This window comes from Perca fluviatilis, chromosome 8 (assembly GCF_010015445.1).
Source record: "Perca fluviatilis chromosome 8, GENO_Pfluv_1.0, whole genome shotgun sequence".
NCBI classification, from domain to species: domain Eukaryota; kingdom Metazoa; phylum Chordata; class Actinopteri; order Perciformes; family Percidae; genus Perca; species Perca fluviatilis.
In genome coordinates this window covers 13301376-13325972 of record NC_053119.1, presented here as the reverse complement: position 1 = coordinate 13325972, position 24597 = coordinate 13301376, and the positions used below count along the sequence as shown (strand labels likewise).

At 41.2% G+C, this 24597-nt stretch overlaps 1 protein-coding gene across 7 annotated transcripts; it reads right to left on the bottom strand.

Moving 5' to 3' along the window:
* Window positions 1–2599: 2599 nt before the first annotated feature.
* On the bottom strand, window positions 2600–23417 carry LOC120564571 (ELKS/Rab6-interacting/CAST family member 1-like). Of its 7 annotated transcripts, none has more exons than XM_039809685.1 (22): window positions 23221–23417; window positions 21055–21826; window positions 20739–20927; window positions 17843–18134; window positions 16172–16299; window positions 15942–16016; window positions 15686–15841; window positions 15327–15494; window positions 13060–13227; window positions 12792–12929; window positions 12349–12489; window positions 11945–12085; window positions 11577–11770; window positions 10837–10848; window positions 10025–10160; window positions 9765–9896; window positions 9374–9430; window positions 8597–8757; window positions 8187–8334; window positions 6195–6290; window positions 4614–4799; window positions 2600–3799 (listed from the first exon to the last, which is right to left on the bottom strand). In XM_039809685.1, the coding sequence occupies exons 2-22, from the start codon at window positions 21598–21600 to the stop codon at window positions 3662–3664; spliced, it is 3402 nt and encodes a 1133-aa protein (XP_039665619.1). In that variant the 5' UTR covers window positions 21601–21826; window positions 23221–23417; the 3' UTR covers window positions 2600–3661. The 7 variants fall into 7 exon arrangements, 5 of the variants coding, with proteins under 5 accessions (XP_039665619.1, XP_039665620.1, XP_039665621.1 ...); XM_039809686.1 differs by lacking the exon at window positions 23221–23417 and adding an exon at window positions 22610–22736; XR_005640121.1 differs by lacking the exon at window positions 2600–3799 and adding an exon at window positions 5879–5956 and having other exon boundaries at window positions 4674–4799.
* Window positions 23418–24597: the final 1180 nt, after the last annotated feature.

Genomic DNA, 24597 nt, shown 5'->3' with positions numbered 1-24597 from the left:
GCTTTGTGTTTTACCTGTAGAATTTGTAACAGTTTTACAAACTATTTAAATTTATAATTATGAACATAGATCTCTCAAGGGTTGTCCAGTTAGGGCACCACTTGCATCTAGCATCTTTCATCTTAATACCAAAGTTATATTTAGGTATATGCTGCAGAAGATAATCAGAAGAATGCCTTTTTGATCTTTTGTATCAGTCTACCACTAAATCAAATCTAGAGTGATTTATGTGATTTAAATATCTTAATTTTACAGCAGAGAATACCAATTCAGCATGTGCAGCTGAAGATAATTCAGTCACACCTCATAAACCTTTTAACAAACTGGCAATCAAACATTGGATAATGTTTGAGCATTTATGTTAAATGGGGGGGAAGAAAGGCCTGTGGAGAAATGTATTTACACTTGGAGAATTAAGTGCAGTTCCTATTGGATCCCACTGGCTCTAGGAAAAACTTGAAATACAGCACCTGGGTTAAAGCCCCATTCAGCAAGTTTCCAACCTTGAGTAAGATCTCGGTGTCAGAATGCAATGCATGTTCTCAATATGTTTGAGGACTCTGGGTTCTAACTATACTAACTCCACTAAGTCCTAATCTACAATTTGGTTTTCAATAATAAAAGGTGCTACAGTATAAAACTACCAGATGTAACATGTTTTCTTTAACATTGAAATCAACTTTGTAACAACTGCAAAGTTGAAATCAGTTGGAGCGCTGGCCTTCAACCTTGTTAAAGAATATTCACACATTTACATAGTTTACAGTACAAGTAAACTAATGTATCTGTGACTTGTTTGAAGTTTTTTGCAAGAAACCAAGGCTTATAATTTATTTATTTACATACATACAAAATCCAAATAACTCACAAACATGTCTGTTTTGCTTTCTTTTTACACAGTTTGATTTTTAACACGAACAGACAGAAGGCAGTACATTTCTTATACAAGAAAAAAATACCATGAACTTGACAGAAGCCCCTTAATCAGCTCTGTGTTCCTCAAAGAGTCAAGAAAAAGATGAGACATTAAGGCAAGGGCAGGGACACACAGGCCAAAGTAAGGGGAATTGAAACACATTACAAAATGATTTCTCTGAACCCAGTGGTGAAAGGTGAGGGGTTAAAAAGGGACAGAGGGAAATAGATGTCCACTCGGAGAGGTTTGACAGACAAGATGTACAAAAACAAGCATCCCAAATAACATCCTCCAAAACCAGCGGTTGTGTATTGTTTTCAAAACACACCGTTAGTCCACCCAAATGTATCTGTAAATTAACCATGCATAGGAAGTTTCTTAGAAAAACTTCATGATGCAGTTTTGTTTTGTAACATTATGTTCCTGTTATGACAGCAGGAGGGCCATGATGATTGGAGACTGACTTTATATCCATCAGGCCCAGTCTGCCTATGACATCAACCAACAAAAAAACGTTGACATAACAGGGAAGAAGAAAAGACAACACCGCAATCTCGGGGTAATACATTTACATCACCATTTGGTGAAAGTATATAAAAATGACTATTAGAAATAAATGCAAGAAAAGTACTCTCCCATCACACAGTCACGGTTTGAAAACATTTGTAGTTTATACATTATTTTGACACAAGATTTTTTTGACACTTCTTTCCTCAGTTTCTGCTGAAGACACTAACTCAGGGGTCATTTTTGTTCAGAGCAGCTCGCTCTTTAAGATTCTGTGCAAACATTCAATGCATATCCATACAGTAAACATTTTTATATATATATATATGTATTATATTTATATATAGCTCTAGAGAACATGACTTTCCGAAAGTTATGGCAGTACTGTCACACACACACACTTTGTCATGAAGACAAAATTAGAGACAAAAGACAACTGCACTGCTTTTAACTTTTGAGGTTTTTTAAAAGAATGCACAACACCTTCCACTTAGTTACCTTTATTCAGTCACTGTACGTGTTAAATATCACGTTATTTACAAACCGATCTAAAAAGTCAAAATCTGCTGAAAAGTGACTAATTTCCTGTAAATGTAGATGCAATTATGCAATTAAAAACCTCAGCCCTGAAGATTTAAAAAATAAAAAAAAATAAAAGGAGGCATCACTTGCATTGGTAAATACAAGAAAGAGGGGTGTCGCTTGTATTCTTCAGTGATTCCGTCGACAAACTAAAGATCAGGTGGGCTTTAAGTAACATCTATAGAAACTTTGGATGAGACTGAATGATCAGTGGAATCACATAAGTTCTTACATCATGCCTTAGCACCAATATTACAGAGGAATAAATATCCCTGCATTAGGTCCAGTACTGATCTCTGTGCATGCTCCAAGGCCACTAGAACGTTCTGAAAAGAAACATTGCATACCTCATAAACAAGTGGACGTTGAGTGCAAAACCATCTAAAAATGAATACATCACAGAGAATAAAAGCTTTCTCTCTCTCTCTCTCTCTCTCTCTCTCTCTCTCTCTCTCTCTCTCTCTCTCTCTCTCTCTCTCTCTCTCTCTCTCTCTCTCTCTCTCTCTCTCTCTCTCTCTCTCTCTCTCTCTCTCTCTTCTCTCTCTCTCTCTCTCTCTCTCTCTCTCTCTCTCTCTCTCTCTCTCTCTCTCTCTCTCTCTCTCTCTCTCTCTCCTCTCTCTCTCTCTCTCTCTCTCTCTCTCTCTCGTATTTGAGGACATAGTGTAACTAAAAGCTGGCCTATGATCTGCGTCAAACGTCAGGCCTTGATCCCCTCTCATGCCAGTGACTCAGCCACAGACCACACAGTTAAACGTACCTACAACTTAACCCTGGCTACAATGGCAGATCCACAGCTCCAAGCTAGGAGAGGGAACATTTGGAGAACATGCTGCATTTATATTTGGTTAAAAAGTGGCATTTCCTATGTGTTCAGATGTTTGGCCACCAGTAGTTGTATTTCTAACTAGTGACTCCAACTTAGGGAACACCAACTACAATACAAAATAAGCATCTTCATGGCTCCATGATTTACCCACTGAACTGAGCTCCTCTCTGCTCCCCTCTGGATGTAGCAGCTCCCCAGTTCTCTAAGACAGAAAGTGCTTTCCTGTCCCGTGTAAGGAATACATTTACCCCTTTTGACTTGAAAATATGTAAGAGGAATCTAAGGGGTAAAAGACTGAGATTGAAGTGGCTGAGGTAACTGTGCTTTATCTAGCTGTTAAATGAAGATGTCGAGGGAGAGGAAGGTTGGCAGTATACTCCAAGACTTTGCTTCTTTCATCTGATATCCTTTCTCTCCCAACGCACCTGTACCAGACTTACAGTTGTGCAATACTTAAGTATACCACAAGTAAAAAATCTTAATTTTGGTGAGTTCACAAATGCGTGCCTGAAATGGGATTAGATTTGTACTTTAGTTCTTCTCTTCCCACTGCGAGTAAACCATCTACCACAGCTGTCACTAAATGAGAATACCTCAGTTTGCAGTGTGTAATCTGATACTTGTGCCTTATCGGACAACATTTCGACACTTTGTGAACATCCCTAATTCCATATTACAGGCCTGACATTAGAGAGACACATGAGACAGGAAAGCACTTAGGAGTCGTGAAAGTTTGTTCCAGGGTGGACGAGGGGAGCGAGGAAGAAAAGCTCAATGGGGTTGAGATAATGCCCTAGCTTTGGCTCCGGGTTGTGTCTGATGTCAGAGTGTCAGCATGACTCCTCCAGGGCATTGACAACCTGCTCCAGGATATCGGGGCAGTAGTCTGCGATCTGCTGGAGAACAGAGTTGGCGTACTCCTGCAGCTCTCCACTCTCCTTCTCACACACCTGCAGCTCTCGCTCCAACTGGAGAGAGAGAGAGAAAAAAACAACAACATACATTAGTTTTTTTTTTAAACAGACTTTTAATCAACAAAACTGCATTTTTCAAAAAATCAAATACATATTTAGGAATTTTTTAAGTAAAAAAAGAATTCATAAAAAAAATAAAAAATAAAAAAGCCTTCTTGAATGTGGCATGTAATTTGAATCTAACAATGGTGAGGAAATTCTCCATTTATTTAAGTTCCCTTAAAGGCACTATCCCTGATATAATTAATGACTAAAGGACTGCATCATCATGCAAGTTAAAACACAGGGTTGGAGCCTGCTATGACTCCCAAAGTGACTGACTTGTTTTGACTGACTGACTTTTTTTTTTAATACACAGATACAACAACTAAATCCAAGATACTTTGTCACTACCCTAGTACACATTCAGCATTCATGGAAGCAATAATTGCTCTCCGCAGCAACATATATAACAGACAAGACGCACTAATTGAAGGATTATTACATCAGGAATGTATAAAAACGAGTAAAACTAATTGAAATCAACTTCGTTATCTTAAATGTTCCGTAAATGTGTCCACTTTCAAATCAAACTTTGAAAAAAATTTGTTCTTGTGCGCCTTTAATTGATACATTTTCCCTACGGTACTTTTATTTCCTTGGTTTCCATTAACGCACTGGAATTGTATTTTTTTTGTTCATTACTTTCTCTCTGTTTGTGTTGATGCAGGCCTAGTCATTTGAATTATAATCAATTCAGAAGCAAACCAAAAGGCTTACTTTTTAAAAGTTATTATTTATGCCAATATACTTGTAACTTCTATTCTACCTGTTCCACACTCATCTTCTGGAGCTCCTCCTCCCAGTCTTCAGGGTCGCTGTGGTGGTAGTGAGAGGGCGCCGTGAGCTGGCTGAGGATGCTGGGGTCCCGGTCATGGCAGAGGTCTGTCAGGTGGGCGATGTAGAGCTTGAGTTTACTGCGGTTCTGGGACAGGGCTAGAAGAGGGGTTATCATCTGCAGCGTGGGACAAAAGGGAAGAGAGTGTGAGGCAGTGTGGCAAATAAGAGGCGAAACGAGGGGAAGAAAATTATGTAAAATAAAACATTCTTCAGACTACACAGCGACGTTTAACGAAGGAAGAGCCATGGTCCCATTTCAATGATTGAACATAATGAAAGACCCAAGCACAAGACCCCACTTGTATGAAAACAAAAAAAAATGAGAGAAAAACATCTTCTGCATGCATGCTTATGAAGCCATCACCATCTCACATTAGACACAAGCTTCTCAGGTGCATTATAAGAGTACCCATGGATTGTGCATGTGCAGCTCAACAAAGTGTCTAAAGGGACTTACTCAACCACTGATTACATCAAGGGCAGTCTTGTATAGCCAGACCCATCGCCACAGTGTCATAGCTGGAGTGTGGTGTGGCTACGCTGCTTATCTATTCTGGGATAAATACTCTGGCTTGTTTGTATTTCTTTGAACAAATCACAACTGTCCTGTGCTGCACTAAGCCCCAGATGCAGCGACGGTGCCCTTGCAAAATAGATAGCGGAGATAAATGAATGGGAGGGACATCCGCCACGTGTCAGATGCACTGGATGTCAGGCTTTATCCCAGCAATGTACATCCGTTGAGCCAGACTATGTCGAGGTGAAAACCATTATTCAGTGTATGGGTCAAAATGTGAGGAGCTAAACGTCAGTGTCAGAGCAGTGGCATGCAGAGCTAAGATGTTTTAGTTTGGGGCAATGAGACTGAGCCAGGATCTAAATTATCTCATCCTCTTAACTTGTGCACGAAAACTCACAGACACCCCGCTCCCCCGCCTCCCCCTCCAAATCCCTTTCCCATAAGCCACTAAAAAGAAATACATGAGCAGTGTTAAAGGCAGGCAAGGATGAGCGGTAAGATCACAGAAAGACCAAGCAATGGTGACAATGACCATCAATATTGAGGAGAGAGGAATGGTATATGGCAACAACAAAAATAATTTGAAAAAAAACAATGAATGGAAGTCAAGTAAACATGCCACAGAGCAACGATGAAGAAAGGTGTGACAGGTCTGGCTTTCCATTAGAGCTCACCCTTTTGAACAAAATGGCTGAGAGAGAGAGAGGGGGAGGGCAAAAGGTCAGCTACGCCCAAATACCCTCCTCATCATCCTGTTAGCCACAAGTTAAGCCGATCGCAGCATTACAAAAAGGAACATTTGGTTAGTGCGTATATAGACAGACAAGTTAAAAAGACCGAAGAAAACCTGCATTTCAAAATCATAATTCCCTTCAGATAGTAGGCATCAGTTCAACCATCTTGACTTTACATTGTTAAAATTACAGACATTTTAGAGAGGCTGTTCAGGATGAAATGAAAACATGACTAATTGGTGGTTAGGTAAGCTACCTGATCTGGAGAGGGTTTGTGATTTGTCTGGTCCGAAGCGGTCTTCAGATGGTCATCCTCATAGTTGTCTGCCATCAGTTTCATCCTGTTCTGAGTCTGTAAATCAAAAATGGTAAGAATAATAAAACGCTGTACACAGGGAAACTATGAAAAGCAGGAGAGTGATGGGATACAAAAAAAAAAAAAAAAAAAAAGGGATATCTGAAGCTGACTTGGTAAAAGTTATTCATAGGTAACACTTTAAGTTTTCTACATAAGAGTGACATGACACTGTCATGAATACATGACACTCACATGACACTGTCATGACACATGAACCCTAACCATAACGTGTCATGACAAAACCAAATGACACTTACTAAAAAAAGAGTTATGTCATAAACGTTTATGACTTGTTTATAATGTTTTATGACACGTTCATGACAGTGTCATGTCAGTCTTATGTAGAAAAGTTAAAGTAAAGTGTAACCTATTCATATAATGAGCAGTCCTGTCCATTGCTTATAAGTACATTTTGTTCACCAGTATTATTACTGAGGTTTGTGGGCGTCATGGCTACGTCCTAGAATCGAATCCAGCAATACCAACAAGAGTCAGACAAAAGACCTTTTTCACAGCAGATATTTTGACACAGTAAGAAAAGCACAGGTGTTCCTATTTAAGCGTCCCATTTATCCAGTGAGCCAGGATGCACAATACCAGTACCATGAAACTGAAGCAGCTAAATGGAATTCAGCTATTGATTATTTTAATATTTACACCGGTGATTTTTCTACTGTGACAACAAGTCAATGTACCGGACAGGTCCTGTCATCACAGCAGAAGTCGGCAGAACTGGAGGATGGAAAGGTGGGAGGGAGCGGGTGGTAAGGGAACAAGGGGAGGGGATTGGAAAGACTAGAGACTTAAAAAAAAAAAAAAACTTTAATAAAAACAGAAGTCGGCAGAACAAAACTGTTCCAAGCATAAGGAAACGTGAAGCTACAATAGATGCACCTGGCTTGATAAAAACGTCAATGTTTCTGTAACCTTCGGCCTACTCTGCTAAACAAAGATCAATTGCCATGAATCAAATATCATGCTGGTAAAAAACATTTAATATACATGTTTCAGAGAATTATGCCCCTTACCTGGTTTCAGATCGGTTTTGTGCTCAGAATTAGGAACTGAGTGAAGTGATTCATGGTTTTCGATTTAAAATCAATTAATTGAATTAAATTGCTTTATCTTTTACATAAATTACCCCAGGAGAAAAATATTGCATATGGCTAAAACCTTTGTGGGTAGCCAGTGTACAGAGAACCAGTTTGATATTAAGCCATTGTTTTGAGAGTGAGAGAGAGAAGGGACTTCAAATACTGTTTGTGGAAAAAGTTACTCTCCAGAGCAACAGATAATCCTTAGACATAATTCACTGGCATTTGTGATGTATCCTTGCAGGATAACACAAACTATTGTTACTGAAAGAAACTGACTTATGGTGCGTTCTTTTTGTCTTGTAATCGCGACTAGTAGCTTGAGTGTGACGTCACATCCATGTCGAAAAACGAATAACCGCGGGTTGTTGTGTTCTTTTTGTCACACAATACTACGAGTCGGAGAAAAGATGGATTTTAGTAACATTTAGGATTCTATTCACCCAGTTATTGACATATTACACAAATATATTTCACAGTTTGATACATGAAAATTATGTTTTGATTAACGTTAGGCTACTGCTCTGCTTTCTGCTCGTAAACAACTCGTAGATCGACTTCGGTGGACAAAAAGAACGCACAATTATGGTGTCCAATCTTTCCAATTTTGTTTTCTGGTAAAACACAGAGTCCCTGCACTCTACTCCCTACTGGTGAGCATATTCTGTGTGAGAGACGTGTAGGAAAAATAAATGGAAATAACACGAGTGTGTGAAATCACAGCAAGGATCCCTGAACTACTGGAACACCGCAATCGTGTATTCCCCTCCATGGATCCCAGCAGCCCCCTCCCCACCTGCTGTTTGAGCTGTTGCACCAGTCGGTCCTTCTCCCGTTTCAGCAGAGCCACCTCATCCTGGGTCTTCTTCTTCTTAGAGGAGGACAACTCCAGCAGGGCAATGTTAGCATCCTTCTCGCTGATAGCAGCCAGCAGCGCCTCCTGCCTGTTAGGTGGGGATGAAACAACACGGCATTTAACCACACAAGTAAATAGCTCAATTATCATTTATTATTCATCGCAGAAAATCATGCCGCCAGCTGGGGAAGGACAGAATGGGATGACATTTTACAAGATGAAGGCAGCAATCGAGTCTTCTCCACCCTACTGTGTGTGTGTGTGTGTGTGTGTGTGTGTGTGTGTGTGTGTGTGTGTGTGTGTGTGTGTGTGTGTGTGTGTGTGTGTGTGTGTGTGTGTGTGTTTCTTACTTCATCTCCAGCACCTCCTCCAGGTGTTTCCTGCGCTCAGCTCGCAGGGTTGAGAGGTGTGCCTCTTTCTCACACAGAGACTGCTGGGTTGAGGCCAGCTTGGCCCTCATGGACTCCAGCTCCTGCTTTACTTTCTCCATGGCTCCCAGCAGCTCCTCCATCTGGGAACACAAACACATACACAACAACAACTCAATCATGAATAGGGTAAAACCTAAATCCATCAGTGAGGATCAGGGCTTTTTTCATGGAAAGACACTTTTGAGGACCTGATCAGTGTGCAGTGCTCTAATGAGAGACAGGGGCAGCAGAATTCATGTTGGCTTTTGGGGAGGACTATAACACAGATACCATTAAACTACAGCACAAAATTTAATTCACCTGTTATTCATTTAAAAAAGGGCACAGGAGTACTATCTTTTCGTATCCGTACATGCTTTGATTATAATTGACTGAATGAAAGAGTTTTAATTCATCCCCAAATGATCAATTCTATTGGCTATTTGATGTCCGTGCCAACCAATTCAAGCATTGCAATGTTACAGCAGGTCAACAAAATAACATGAAATTTACAAGGACTGGAAACAGCAACATCTTACAAAACAATGCAATCCAACAACATCAAATGCAAATTCCCCAAAAATAATCTAACTTCACAAATGCATGTATTGCAGGGTTGTTGCGTTATCGCATACATTGTAGAGGTGTTGCTGTTATTGTTTCCCCCTGTAAGTGTTGTTGCTAACTGAAGGGAGGTCACACATACTGGGCTCATACCTTAGACCACTTAAAGTGGGCGAGGTTGGACTCATGCATTGGTTTGAGTGAGTGCTTCTGAGAGGCGGTGTGTAGCAGAGAGAAAACAAGAGAAAATGACAAGCAAAAGATAAAAGAACTGATAAAAGAGACGGAGGCCGGAGGAGAGGAAGGAGGTGAAGAAAGGATGAGAAACACCACAGGGGCAGCTAAAAAGAATCTCAGTATATGAAGGGGTTTCTTTTATCTGTATATAGATGGGTTTAGATACACATGCTCTGTACGTGTGATCGTTTGGGTTGAATAATATTGCTGTGTGTGTGTGTGTGTGTGTGTGTGTGTGTGTGTGTGTGTGTGTGTGTGTGTGTGTGTGTGTGTGTGTGTGTGTGTGTGTTTAGGGGGAGCTGTGTACCTGTTTCTCCTGGAGTGACCTGGCAGCCTCCTCTTGTGCCAGCACCATCTCTCGCTCAGCAGTGATCTGAACGCTCTCTCTCAGGGCCTCCTCCAGCTCTTCAATGCGCTCCGACTTCTGACGCAGCGTGTCCTTCAGAACAGGAGTAGGAAGTGGTCAAACTATGGTTTGTTGGATGCTGAACTAGTAAGTCTGTGCCAGCAAATGTGAACTTTGTTGTATTGCAAGGTTCATACACGCAAACCGCACCCATGCCTCACCTTCACCTGCTGGGAGCTCTCAGACATGTTGTCCTCCCTCTTCCTGGCCTCGTCCACGAGTCGAGCATTCCTGCTTTTCTCCACCTGCTCCTTGTGCTTCAGAGACGCCACCTTCTTCGACTGGTCCTTCATCTGCCTACAGGGACACCATGGGATACATGGGATAAGTATGTATAAGTTAAATTATCATTGTCCTACTTCACATGTAATTTTTGTTACTGAATTTATCATTCCAACTGAAAAGAGATGGTAAATTGTGAAAACAGTTTAAATAAGTTATGTTTAGTAGTACAAATATGCACCAAATAAATGTTGGTCTGATTCCAAAAAGGAAGCTCCCTTTACTACCAAGTCAAGGAAGTATAGGAAGCATATTTCATATTTTCATTTGCATCATCCATGTAGAATGTTAGGAGCCAGTTATGATTGTAGCCAATTGTAAGTAATACAATACAGTGTCAGGCAGCAAATAAAAATCGAATGCGGACATAAAGAGATATGATCCGATGAAACGCTCCCCTTTTTTAAAAAACATACTGAAATGACCGTTAAAACCATACCCTTACAGACTTGCTTTGATTTTAGACAGCTCTGCAAAGAGTCAATCTCAGATTTGACTCAGGGTGAAAGACAAAAAAATAAGAAGGGAAAATAGGAAAACTGGTAATGAACAGAAGTAAGAGGACAAGGCAGTTGCTTGCGACACCACATCCTATGGAGAGGTGAGGTGGAGAGAAACAAGGGAGAGAAATAAGATATGAAAGAATAAGGATTCCTGGGCTGGGAAAGAAAGAAAAATAGCAAATACTAACCTGGAGGCCAAGCTGGTGGGGTGAAAGATTTCCGGTGTAAAGACAAGAAAGACAGTAAAGAGAAAAACAGACCAGGAAGAGGAGTCAATATGAAGAAGAAGAGAATAAAAAAGGGAGGTCGGGTGGCTCATACACATCAGCTCTAGGATTAAGAAGATCTCATAGTTCATGACATACATGCTTGCCTATGCCAACTACCTACCAGCTTACAACAGGTCTGCTAATAACATTCACCACATCAGCTTTCAAAGCAATACTGCGAAGATGCAAAAATGGCAGATGGACAAATTACATTACAATCCACCATTTAATGTGCTGGGGGCAACCATCTCCACAGTGACATGATGTCATTGAAGGAAAATTTGTATCAGTTAAGAGGGACAGTGGTCACAAGTCCCGGGACGAAAACAGACAGCAGAAAGCACAGTGTAGCTAACACCAAAAAAAAAAAAACAACAGCACGTGAAATCAAGACTCAATCAATCCAAACTTCTGTTGCCACAAAGTCACAACTAAATCTTTACACATTAAGTTCACCATTTATTCCAGGGCTAACAGTTAGAAACTAGCTGCACATAAAACTGGCACACATTCATTAACTACTGTATAGTGACAAGGGCAAAGCTTGAACACATGGTGCAGACTGAATGTCCACACCTTTCAAGTTTACCACCATGAACAGTCATCCTTACAAAAGAAAAGATTTTGAGAGTAACTGAAACATGCACGTTTCCACCCACCTCTCCAGCTCATTGATCTTTTTGTCCTTGTCATTCTTCTCATTCTCCATTTCCCGAAGGATCTCCAGCAGGCGGTCCACCTCAGCCTGGGCCTTCCCAGAATCCTCTTTGTGGCGGGCCACTTCCTGTTCGAGGTTCTTAATGCGCTCAGCCACCTCAGTGTTGGCCTGAGCCTCCAGGGCTGCATTTTGAGCCTGACCGAGGACAGGACGCCAGTTAGAAAGCAGTTGTATTCACTTCTGACTCCGCAGGAAGGGGTTAGATAACAGACTATGTTATAATTATATAAAACACAACATTTAGTAGCATGATGTAGAGCTGAGCCAACACATGAGCTGCCTGATTTCTTTATTTAAAAAGGTTCTCACTCTCTTAAGCTGGTTCTCCACTTTGAAGAGCTCCTCCCTCTTCTGCTCCAAGGCAATCTCCATGCTCTTGAGTTTGGAGTCTTTCTTCAGCCCAGACGAGGCCAGGGATGATGCATGCTCCTTCAGGTCCAACAGAGACGTCTACACACACACACACAGAAACACACACAGAAACACACACACACAGAGACACACACGACCCTGTTTCAGCTTATCAAACTAACAGAGCATGGGACCGAGGAGACTGAAAATGCATTAGAGCTAATACAGGCATCAATGACTCATCGCAAAGTAAGACTAATGGAAAAAACCTGACCGTAATGTTTTACTGTATTAATAGAATCACAGTAAACAACAGTTTGCATGTTGTTCTGTGAGCTTGTGTTCCTGTATCCGTTTCTCACCTCTCTGTCTGACAGGTCTCCCTGCAGTAAGCTCAGTCTCTCCTTCAACTCTTTTAGTTCCTTTTTGTTACTGTCGATCTCTTCCGTCTTCTCTCTGTCGTCTCTGTCTCGCTGCTCTTTTAGACGCTCAATGATGCGCTCCTAGGAGGAGGAGATAGAGAAAAAAAATAATAATAATTTTACAGACCACACGACCACGACCGCGCACACACACCCGCGACCACACACACACACACACACACACACACACACACACACACACACACACACACACACACACACACACACACACACACACACACACACACACACACACACACACACACACACACACACACACACACACACACACACACACACACACACACACACACACACACACACACACACACACACACACCACACACACAGAAGTAACCTGGTATGTGCAGACATAAACTCACCTTTTCGGCAAGAGACTCCTCCAGTGTGGTGAGAGCAGTGTCAGTGTTGGAAGTGTCTGCCTGCAAAGACTTTACTCTTTCCTTCAGACTGCTCATCTGCTTCTCCTTGTCCCTCAGCTGCTCCTGCAGGTTCTCAATCTGCAGAGCAAACACAAGCAACCATCAGTCTTAATGAACATCAGCCACAGGACACACATTGTAGCATGATGAATGCATGTGGTCATTTCAGACAACACAAGATCTCTGGGCAGCGCTTAGTCCAAATCACCTTCTTCTGTAGCACATTCACTTTGCGCTCCTTAACCTCCAGCATGTCCTTGAGGTCGTGGATCTCCCCGTTGAGCGTGCCCTTTTCTTCTGCTATCTCTTGTATCTGCTTGCTCTTCTTATTCAGAGTTGCCTCCTTCTCTTCCAAGCGCAGGCGCAAGGCATCCACCTGGTCAGGTAGAGGTGGACAACTTACAACAGTCGCTGACCATAACTGTGTCACCATCACAAAGGTGGTCAAAAGCAAAGAAAACCGGAACATTCCCTTAAAGTGCTCAAATTGTGCTTTTTGGCTTTTCCCCTTTCCTTTATTGCGTTATATATATATATATCTTTTTGTGCACGTTTTAGGTTTACCACGGAGCCTCTAAGGGGACATGAGCAAAAAAAAAAAAAAAAAATAATGTACACACAAAAATGTTTAGTTACATGTGCTCACATGAAACTTTCAGGTGCTCACGCGAAACTCTCATGTGCGCACGCAAAACCTTTTCATGTGCACACATGAAAGTTTCACGTGAGCATATGAAAGTTTCGTGTGAGCACGCAAAACTAGTGTGGGCACATGAAAGCCATAGCCTGGGCCATACTGGAGACAGCTAGAGAATGACCACAGTACAGTTAATTAGTTGCACTATATTTTAATCTAGGTCTTCATTATAAGGACATCGCTGCTTTGCTTGCAAGTCGTCACCATTATATTGTTTTGATAAGACATTTAAAACGGATTTTAAAGTCTTGTAATCTCTTCCGGCGCAAGGAATACAGCGATTTGGATCAGGCAATTACTTTCATTTATGAACAGTTACAAACATCTGGCCAGCTCACGGATATAGGTGGATGTACACAAAATGCAAGGAGAATGGATTAAACAAAAGGAAAGAGAATGTTCGATTAATTATACGAGAACTGAACGGGATCATTCTAAAACGTTTAACGTGGTTTAATGTACCTAAACAACGATCGCCAAATTTCTCTCTTATATTGCTCCTCATAACCACTGAAAGCGGTCAAAAAAAATCTAACCCAAAGTCCAATTATTATGGACGTTATCTGACATTAAGCGTTTCTGCTTCATTGAGGCGATTGTAGGAAAAAGCTTAACGTGGTTTAATGTACCTAAACAACGATCACCAAATTTCTGGTTAGATTTTTTGAATATTTTCAGTGGTTATGAGGAACAATATGAGAGAGAAATTTGGTGATCATTGATCGTTGTTTAGGTAGCATAAAACCACGTTAAGCTTTTTCACGTTATCGTTTTGAAGCCTTTTGGCATCTATATAAACTCATCTTTAGCCGCCATCCTTTTAACCGGAGTTCTTTGCTGCAGTGCTGCTGACTGTGGCACTGGCACGGTTCATAACAGCGCAAAATGGGTTTTAAAGCGGCGCACATGAAAACAAATCTAAGATTTTGTTTCATGTGCTCACACGAAACTTTCATGTGCTCATGTGAAACTTTCATGTGCGTCACATGAGGGCTCCGTAGTTTACAAAGTGAAAAAGCCCAAAGTCCACCCCAAAAGGGACTTACCATCTCCAACAGAAAACACTGTTCACAAACTGCTCCAAACAGCTCTACTGTAGTCCAGCCTTTATTTCCGTGATGAACGTGCGTCACTTTGTAACACGTTATAATGCACGCCTAGCTGCTAGCGTGGCACTCCCTCATACTCTGCAACTGACAAGCTAGCAGTACTAATGGTGCGTTCTTTTTTTCCACCGAAGTCGATCTACGAGTCATGTTCCGGAGTTACGAACCGGAAGTTGCAAAAAGAACGCCCCCCGAGGTCGTATATACGACTCGTGAAGTCGTCTGAACTCTGAGGACCCCCGAGTTCACTTTCAAAGATGGCTACGTCGTGCATTACAAGACAAAAAGAACGCACCATTACTGCGACTCCCAACAAAGATGGAACAGAAGTCAGATGTCTCACTCTGTAGCTAAAACAGAGAGCTCAACACACAGGGTGAAAAGAGGAGCTGCAGCAAAGTGCAGTACAACAAATATATGGTGTTTTTTGAAAATTAAACCACATAAACCTATTCTGGTACAACCTGTAAATACAATTATGAACCTGAAAATGAGCATAATATGAGCGCTTTAACTTATGGTGACTTCTGTGCTTTTGTTTGCAGTTTTATCAGTCAGAAGTAGGAGGAACAAGTTTTGCCCCTCACTACATAGCATATGTACCTTTAAAATGCTCTTGCTTTACACCTATTCCCTAAGTCCCTTGGGCAAGAGTGTATAGCTCTGCTGTACCTCTGTCTGTAGGATGGCAGCTCGCTGCTCCTTGGCAGTGAGGGACTCCTTGAGGACTTCTATGTGCTGCTTGCTGTCTGAGAACTGGTTGGTGAGCGTCTCCAGCTTGGTCTGCAAACCAAGCATCTCAGTGTCCTTCCTGGAAAGGTCCTGCTTCACCTGCTCCATCTGAAAAAGATGAGGTCATGGGGGAAAGAAGGAGGGATGAAAATGAAACTTTGCAAATTGAAGTTTCTAGTGAATTCAAGATGGACAGCTGCTGAGGAAAAGTATCAGGATATCTGGAGTCTGAGTCCTGCTTCTGAATTTAAGATTTACTACAACAGACTGACTCAACTCCATCTCATGTTGTCTCTCACCTTGTTCTTCATGAATTTTGTGTGGCTGCGGTAGACCTCCATCTGCTTCATCTCCTCCTGACGCTCCTCACAGCTCAGAAGTCCATTGGATTTCAGCATTAGAAGCTCCTCCTCCATGTCTCTCAGGCCCCGCTCCATTGAATTGATTTTTGCATCCTGGGGTTGAAAAAGAGGAGCACACACGCATTCAAATGAACAAGTGTGACCGAACATAACACAAACATACTCCGACACACTGCTTTATTTAAATACTCACCTTCATATCGATGACAGTCTGTAGAGCCTTAGTTTTGGTGGACTCGGGGGTTCCCTCGTATCGACGGTGCAGCTCCTTTTGGGTCAGATGAAGAAGAACATGTTGCAGCATGTGTGTATAAAATATCTATGTGCAGTTTTACAGTATATCAAAGTATAAAGGAGAGAAAACAACATCACTAGACTAATAAAATGTAATGTTATATCTGCCATGGTTGGACTGGACATTACCTCTCTTAGTGCATTAATCTCTCGGTCTCTCTGGTCCAGTAAACTCTCAAGGTGATGCCTGTGCATCTCTGCATCAGCCAGTCTCCTGGTCCGCTCCTGGTCCTCCTCTGATGCCTTGGCAGACGGCCCTGGGTACACAACACCTTGGTTACCATAGATGTGTCAAACTCAAGGCCCGTGGGCCAAATCCGGCCTCTCACAAATTTTGATCCAGCCTGCATATTAATTTAGGTTCACGAATCAATTTTGGCCCTACTAGTTGTGCGCCAAACCAAAAAGACAAGAAACTTTTCAAACTGTAATTACGCGAGACTCAAAGCAGAATTTTGAAACTCAGAAATTTGCATATTCAGGCTGTGAAACAGGTTGCTGTGAGTCGGCTGTGTGGTGTTTTGCTTGATTTGCTCAATTCTATGATGGCTAAGGAACATTTTTTATTAATGAGACATGCAATAATACAGTCAAAAATATTTGACACTTTCGATTAAATAAAAGTATGTCAATAAACTAAACATGTCCCTTGATGTGATTCTTATTTTCCAGTGTGGCCCTTAGTGAAGTTGAGTTTTACACCCCTGCCATAGATGAAGTAGGTAGAAAGACATTTATTATGTCAAAATCTTAGTAACAGCCAACCTGAGCATCATAAGCCACGTGGTTAACCTGCACACGCTAACACAGGAGCTGAGATTTTGTTCTGTTCAGCAGGAAGGGATATCTAAAAGCATCAAAGGTATCCTCTAGGGTTTAAATGGATTTGGGGTTTCCTCTTAGTTTCCTGCATCTACTTTGTTAAATGTGATATCTATATATTTTGTGACACCAAGAACCTATGAAGAAATTATTTTTTGGAAACACATATGCAAAAGGTCTTTGCATGAATCCCTCAGATATTCCTAGCCTCAGAAGCATGCGTGAGATTAAAGCATGATTTCTTTATGGAGTGCAGAAACCCATATTTGGCCAGCGGGGGAGAGAGCTTGGGCGGAGCTGAGGGGAAACAAGTAAGTTGGAACCATTGGAGCTTTAAGTGAAAGCCTGAGACCAAAACCTTTTCGAGACCCAAAATGTTTGTGGAGAAACGTATTGACTTCCTGTTGTCTTATATGCTGTTTTGTAAAAGAATCAAGATATATTGGCCAGCAATATGCCTTGATGCCATCGCCAGCTCTCGTTGCCTCTCCAGATCTAATAAGATTAGCAATGACCACCTTCGCCCTGGACATTATCTGCCCAGCTGGCTTCCCTCTGGGCGGAGGTACAGGAGCATAAAATCCAGAACAAACTGATTGAAAAACAGTTTCTTTCCATGGGCCATCAGAACACTGAACACACATCCAAACCAATATCATGCCTTTATCATACTGCACTAATATTACAATAAACATACACCATGTGAAATATTTCTCCTGTCCAGTCATTTTGTGTTTTTTAGGTCTTCAATTATTCTTGTTTTTAGCTATTTATTGTGTATCTTGTTTACTATCTTTAATGCACCTACCAGTTGTGGCACAATTTTATTGTATTAGTCTATGACAATAAAGGTCTGTCTGTCTGTCTGTCTGTCTGTCTGTAGCCCAGTTTTGCACTGGCTTCAACATTCAGCCAAGGTGTTGATACTTTAATACTATATGAGGGGCAATTAGCTTTAAGCCCGTGACTCAGACCCACCTTTGCTCTGCAGCATCTCAAGAAGTTTCTTGATGGACTCATCTCTGGCTCCCAGGGTTTGCTTCTGTGTGTCAATCCTCAGCTCCATCTCCTCCAGGGTCTTCCTAAGAAGAAAGAGCTCTTTGGCCTGCCTCTCGTGCTCGGCCTGTAGCCGCCGGTAGTTCTCCTCCGTAGGTTCAGATGTCAGGGCCAGGTCCCGGCCATGGATGCTGGGGTCTTGCTGGAGCAGCTGGTTCAGGTCCCTCTGGATCCTCAGCTCATCCTGAAGAGCCTGAACAGTCATCTGGAGATGCTAGAAACAAACAAGGGAAAAACACATGCATTTGTTAACATTCATCTGTTATTGTGTCCATTTGTTGGACTTACTTGCTTGATTACAAAATGATTTACACAAGGGTAGATTTTTTGGGCATTTCCACCTTTAATGGATAGGACAGCTGAGGTATGAAGGTGGAGGGGGAGGGAGAGAGAGAGAGAGAGAGAGAGAGAGAGAGAGAGAGAGAGAGAGAGAGAGAGAGAGAGAGAGAGAGAGAGAGAGAGAGAGACACACAGCTGTACTATTGTGTTCATGTTGTTGCTGATATCATCAGTGTTGTTCATATTGTTACATTATGTTGACATGACAAATGTTAACTTAATGTTTTATTGTCTGCATCCTCCTGGACTACTTGATGGAGAGAGAGAGAGAGAGAGAGAGAGAGAGAGAGAGAGAGAGAGAGAGAGAGAGAGAGAGAGAGAGAGAGAGAGAGAGAGAGAGAGAGATGCAGGAAACTGTCACAGGTTGGACTCAAACCCTGGACCTTCTGTGTTGAGGAATAAAACTCTACATATGCACGCCCGCTCTACCAACTGAGCTAACCCAGCCACAGGTGAAGGGATGTTTTTGATTATTTGAATAACACAGGGGCTTCTGCCATCCCACTTTATGGGAATGGATCCTGGCAGAATATTGTGTTACAGCATTTTCCTTTTTTTTTTGTTTAAAAAAAAAAAAAAAAATCAGACTCTAATCAATTCAGCAGTACCCTGACAGATGCACCCCTAACAGCCGGGCTTTGTGGACAGTGTTACGTTTCATGCCCAGAGAAATACAAGTGGCGAAACACAATCAACCCCGTATAGTATTGCATTGTTTGTGGCATCTGACGCCACGGACACTTGGCAGAGCTGATGTGAGACAGGGACACAAGGCAGCGTTACACCCCGGTCTGAACCAGCTGTGAGCGTTTTCAGACGACAGAACAAAGAGACAAGTCAGTGTCTGCCTTCGTTTCTCTCCGTCCTCCTCCTAGCCCTCACACGCCATTCTCTCACCCACTTCCTACCCTCCTCTTCCCTCCAATATTCACACATCTCCTCCCTTTCCATCACCCTCTCCACCCTGTGACTAAAGGCTGACTCACCACACACACACACACACACACACACACACAAAAAAAAAAAAACACACACACACACACACACACACACACACACACACACACACACACACACACACACACACACACACACACACACACACACACACACACACACAAAAAAACAACACACACACACACACACACACACACACACACACACACACACACACACACGTTGTAATTAGCTAAATGCCTGCGAGTGTGTGTCTGTGCTTTCCGCTGCATGTGTGCCAGCGTGGGAGTTGGAGGCTGACATATAAAAGCAGAGATCTTTAAATTACAGCACCCACTGATTAGTCCTGCGCTACTCAGACTATTAATTAGTCCACAGTGTGAATCTGTGACTCAGCAGGAGTGAAAACAGCAAATTATACACATCTGCCCATCCATTAAGAATCACAGTGAAACAAAGACTATTTCTCTTCATTAATGACACTTAATTTGCACAATTCCCACAACAAACTGTAGGGTTTAAAAATAGACCCTGTGTCTATATTTACTCACTTATTTTAAAAATTGTTAAACATGTGCGCATAAAGGTGTGTTTACACGTGTGCAGGCTGACAGACTGATGAAAAAGGAACTGGCCTCAAATGTTGAAAAGTCAGTGTCTCCTTTCTTTAGATTCAGAGCCAAGGAAGGGAAAAACAAGTGAAAAAGTACACAGATGTAGTAACAGGGAATGAAGGGCTTATGAAAAATGATAGGTTTCTGCACCTAAAATGAGAAATGAAGCCATTTGGGTGAATGGCAACACGCATTCAACTCTACAATAATAAGTCCAGTACAGTTGTATACTTCATTTTGACATTTGGAAAATATAACAAAAGTGTTAAAAGTGAATTCTGCAGTTTTGGTATGGATTTCCTTTGAAAGACAAATGTATAACATATTAATCCTGTTTTTGACAATTTCCACTCTATGTACCACCTCACCTGTGCCCAAAACATGTGATCAACCAAAAGAGAATAATAACAATTGTTCTTGAATAGCACATAACCAAAATACTAAATCAAGTGTTATTCACAACAGCTCCTTAATTACTGCTACCCGTGACAACATGGTTTCTTATTTTCTGCAGTGTTTAAACTACTATGCATATACACAGTTTTAAATTTGCACTTTCTCCACATTTTCATCAGGTTTACCACATCCAGCAATTTCTAAAACATACAGAAATGCTAATGCAGCCATTAGACTTACAACCTCTTTCATCTATTAAGCATGAGCATATAGCTGCATATAAGAGGATTAACTGGATGTTAAAAACCTGCCCCTAGCCTATGCAGAGAGAGAATAAAGAGAGAAACACACTTGTGCTAAAGCTGACACACTGGGTGAAATGCATTTTTCCAGTCAAACATGTTCAAACAGGCAGATTGTTGATTTTGTTAGAATGATAAAAAAAATGACTGGAATGGAATGGAATTTTGAGGCAAAAACATATATTCAAATAAATACAAGGGAACACTCACCTGTGCTTCATCTTGAATCACACGGTATTGTTCCTTCCAGACAGTGATCTTAGAAACCTCATCTTTCCTGAGAGCTCGCTCCTTTTTTAATTCTGGGCTCCAGAAGGTCTTGATAGAATTCATGGAGGAGCTTAGCTTGCTCTCCTTTACTTCCACTTCTCGCCGCAGCATCTCATTCTCACGCAGAATCTGAGGAAGCAGGAGCAGCACATAAATACTGTAAATGTGCTCTGTTGAACCCAGCAACTCAACCTCCTATCACAAATTCCAAATCCTTGTTAGAATCTGCAAACTTGGAAAGAAATTAGCAAAATACCTCTTTCAGTTGAGTCTGCAGGTCAAGTATGGTGTTGTCTCTGGCCTGCCTTAGAGAATGAGGAACAGTGGAGGCCATGTGGTGGTCCCCAAAAGCTAGAGCATCACCTGCCATCATGCCTGCTGGCAGCACAGCGTTGGCAGCCACTGAGGTGGAGATGTTGGGGGTGCTTGCGGCCACAACTCCACTGCTGCTGCCCCTTGACCCATATGTCACTCTGTGTCTCCCCATGGTCGTCACTGTCCCACCACTTTTGGGAAGGTGGTCACCTGTCATGGCAACCTCATTGTCACTCAGGTACATTGGTCCTGAGGTTGCATATGCAGCGTTGAGGGACTGGATGTTCTCCATGGAAAGCGTCTTGCCTCCTGCTCCTCCAGGACCTCCTCCACTGCCTCCGGTGCTGTTGGTGCGACGGTGTCCCATCCGAGGAGAACGGGGAAGGCGAGGGGAACGGCCAGATCCCTGATTACCAGTACCACCTCCATCTCTTCCGCCACTATGGTTGGCATCCCCTCTGCCAACAGAGCGGGCACTACCGTACATCTTCTGTTATAATAAGTATGAGCTCAAGTATCTGTATATAATCTAGATGATTTTGTGATTGTGACTTACACAAATTGTGTTAATATGTGGTGGTGATCCTGCTTCAACTGGAGATGGTGGGTAATAAAATAGAGTTCTGATGCTCTCCACTTTCAGGGACAGACAACGCTGACAGACTTTCCCTCTTCTACAGGAGCAATCCAGTGTTACAAATTATGACACCAATCTGCAAAGAAAACAGTTGTTCCCTATAACTTGCATGACAATAGCATTTACAAAGTGTCTGTTACCAATTAAAAAGACAACCAAATGTTTTTAAAATTGACAAAGTAGTTGAAAATTAGCAATAGCTTAAATGGGAGTCATTTAAGGGATATATATATATATATATATATATATATATATATATATATATATATATATATATATATATAAAAATGGGGAAACTACATTTAATGTTTGGTTCACTTTTTAACATTCAGCACAGTAAGAGTGAGTAAGGGTGTCCACTCTGTACTGCAGGAGGGGATCCATATAAGACAGTGAAATCTAAGCACAGACAGTTATGTAACCGTTTAAAAATCATATCTAAGTACAAAATTCTTCTCAGGTGGTTTCCTTTAGAACAAAGTCCTTGCTAATCGCCATATTATATATCTACTTGAGGACGTAGATGTAGGAGCCACTGTTTACCCTAAAACAAAGTAAGTTGAAAGATGTAACGTTATCATTATACCAATGTTGGTAAGTCATCATAACTCCTTTTGTCAGCCTTGTCGGACAAGTTGAGTTAAAATGCTGGTATATAACATTACAAGACTTTAAGCGGATTTGTGTACGGAAATGTATCCGAGTATGCTGGTTTGTGCTCAGTTTCATATTTTTCTTTTTAACCGAATTTCCACCACAGCCATTTAACTGGGTTAACGTTAGTCTGCGTGGCCTTGCTAGCAGCTAACGTTACGTTAACATACCGGCTAACATGCTGATATTTCTACCTTTAACTTACGTGTTATCCCGTTATTGTTGTTTGCTTGACATGTGTAAACTGGTTAGTAAATGTTGTCTGCGGAATGAACCTTGAAGCTCCCGAGTAATTTTTCCAATGTGCTGACGCTATGGATTAAAACCAGCAAGGGAGGGAAAAGGGGATAGTCCATGGTGGACATTTGTAAGAAAAATCGTCCTGCTCGTAAAACTGAATGCAAATAGAAATAATATGCGGTCAAATACATAGCTAGATACCTGGCGTGATAAGCTCATTAGATGCGGTGGTAAATGTGATACAGTAAGCCACAATTAAAGCATTTTGCGCAATCCTAACGACACGGTAACGTTACAGGGTCTGCTTTGGAGACACCCACATCAAACCATATCCATTTCCTTCACCTCTACTGAACGGCTTCATTTTAAGCTACGATTTTCTTCTTCAGAGATGTGAGTCTAGTAAATTTCAAGAAAAGAGCTAAACTATCAAATGCACAGACATACGTTTAACGCTAGCTCGCCGTGACATATGGAGGCTAGTCCATCCAATCTATGTGGTCAACCAGAACCTCTATTTTTTTTCTCTCTCGCTAACACCAGTGGTGAAAACCTCTTCAAACAAGCTAACGTTACCTTTCTTGTTGTCTGGTAGAGTTCAAATCGGTGTCAATTCTTAATCCTCGGTCAATCGGACTACGGCTGCAAAACCCGTCATTTTATGTTGCTTACTCGATAGATGTCTATCTTTTTCCCATCTTTTGCCAGCAGTACCAGCGGCTCAGGAGAGCCAGGGCGCCTCAGTGACGTCAAGCCTCTTATGCGCGTTCACGACAGTCTTCCTCGCCACGCTTGAATTTTAAATGCGCGGTCACGAGCTTTATGGTGGTGAATGAAGACAGCAACAGAAAACAGACCTACCAACATTTGGGCAAAATATACACAGCTTTGAATAAATATGGTGAGATAAGTAAAGATTGTGGTCAACTCTGGAGTTTTCAAAATTGCATTCAGTAAGCAGGCACCGATGCAAATATAGTTTGCCAAAATTTTAGTAACTATCTCGGATATTAGCCTACCAATAAAATATTAATTAGACATTTTGTGTAAAATAATATGAAAGGAGATACAAATGGAATGTTTAGTTAACAAATACCAGCAGGGGGCAGTGCTTACTTGGAAAATTGGATCTCCAGAATGGTTGAACTTGCTACAAAAAACATAATGGTCTGTCTGATTGCTTTCTTTTTTTCCACAAAATGCAATAAGAAAATTGAGTCGCATGTATGTATAACAGTATGCCGAGGTAGTATTTGCCATTCATGACAGAATAAATGTATTTTTTTCCTTTTGCAGTCTGAAAAAAGCAAAGCCAGACTAGAAAAAAGCAGACCTCAAGGCTTACAAACAACATCCTGTATTTTGATAAAGATTTTTAAAATTTGTTAACAAGGCTTCAGCTAAAAATGGTGTGATCAAAGTAATACATTTTGTCAAAAAAATGATCAACTAAAAAAGTTTTCAATTTTCACAACAGAAGTGTTAAACCGTATAAATGGAATGATATGATAACATTTAATTGTATATACTATTTGACTTATACATTTTTTTCAGATGAAAAGGCATTTGTGACTTTAAAAAAATCATTAAGGTCTTTATATTCAAAAAATATTGTAACATATGTTTGACAAATAGACAGCTCTAACTTGTGTTGACACCTAAACTCGGACCAAATTATGCAAGATTTTGAACATATCAAACCCTTTTTGAGGCGTATGCATAATTTTATGGTAATTGAAAATGTTATCCCACTTAGCTTAAATTAACGTATCCCAAAAGGATTTTCTTCGTTAATATTAATTCATTTTAGAATATGCATATCATATAATTTAGAATTAGTGATATGTGACCAATAAATGGTTTGAATTCACCTGACTTTTGATTTACATATACATCCATTGTCATAGGAAATCAGATACAAAATTGATACAACAATGGTGCTTCAAAGTGATT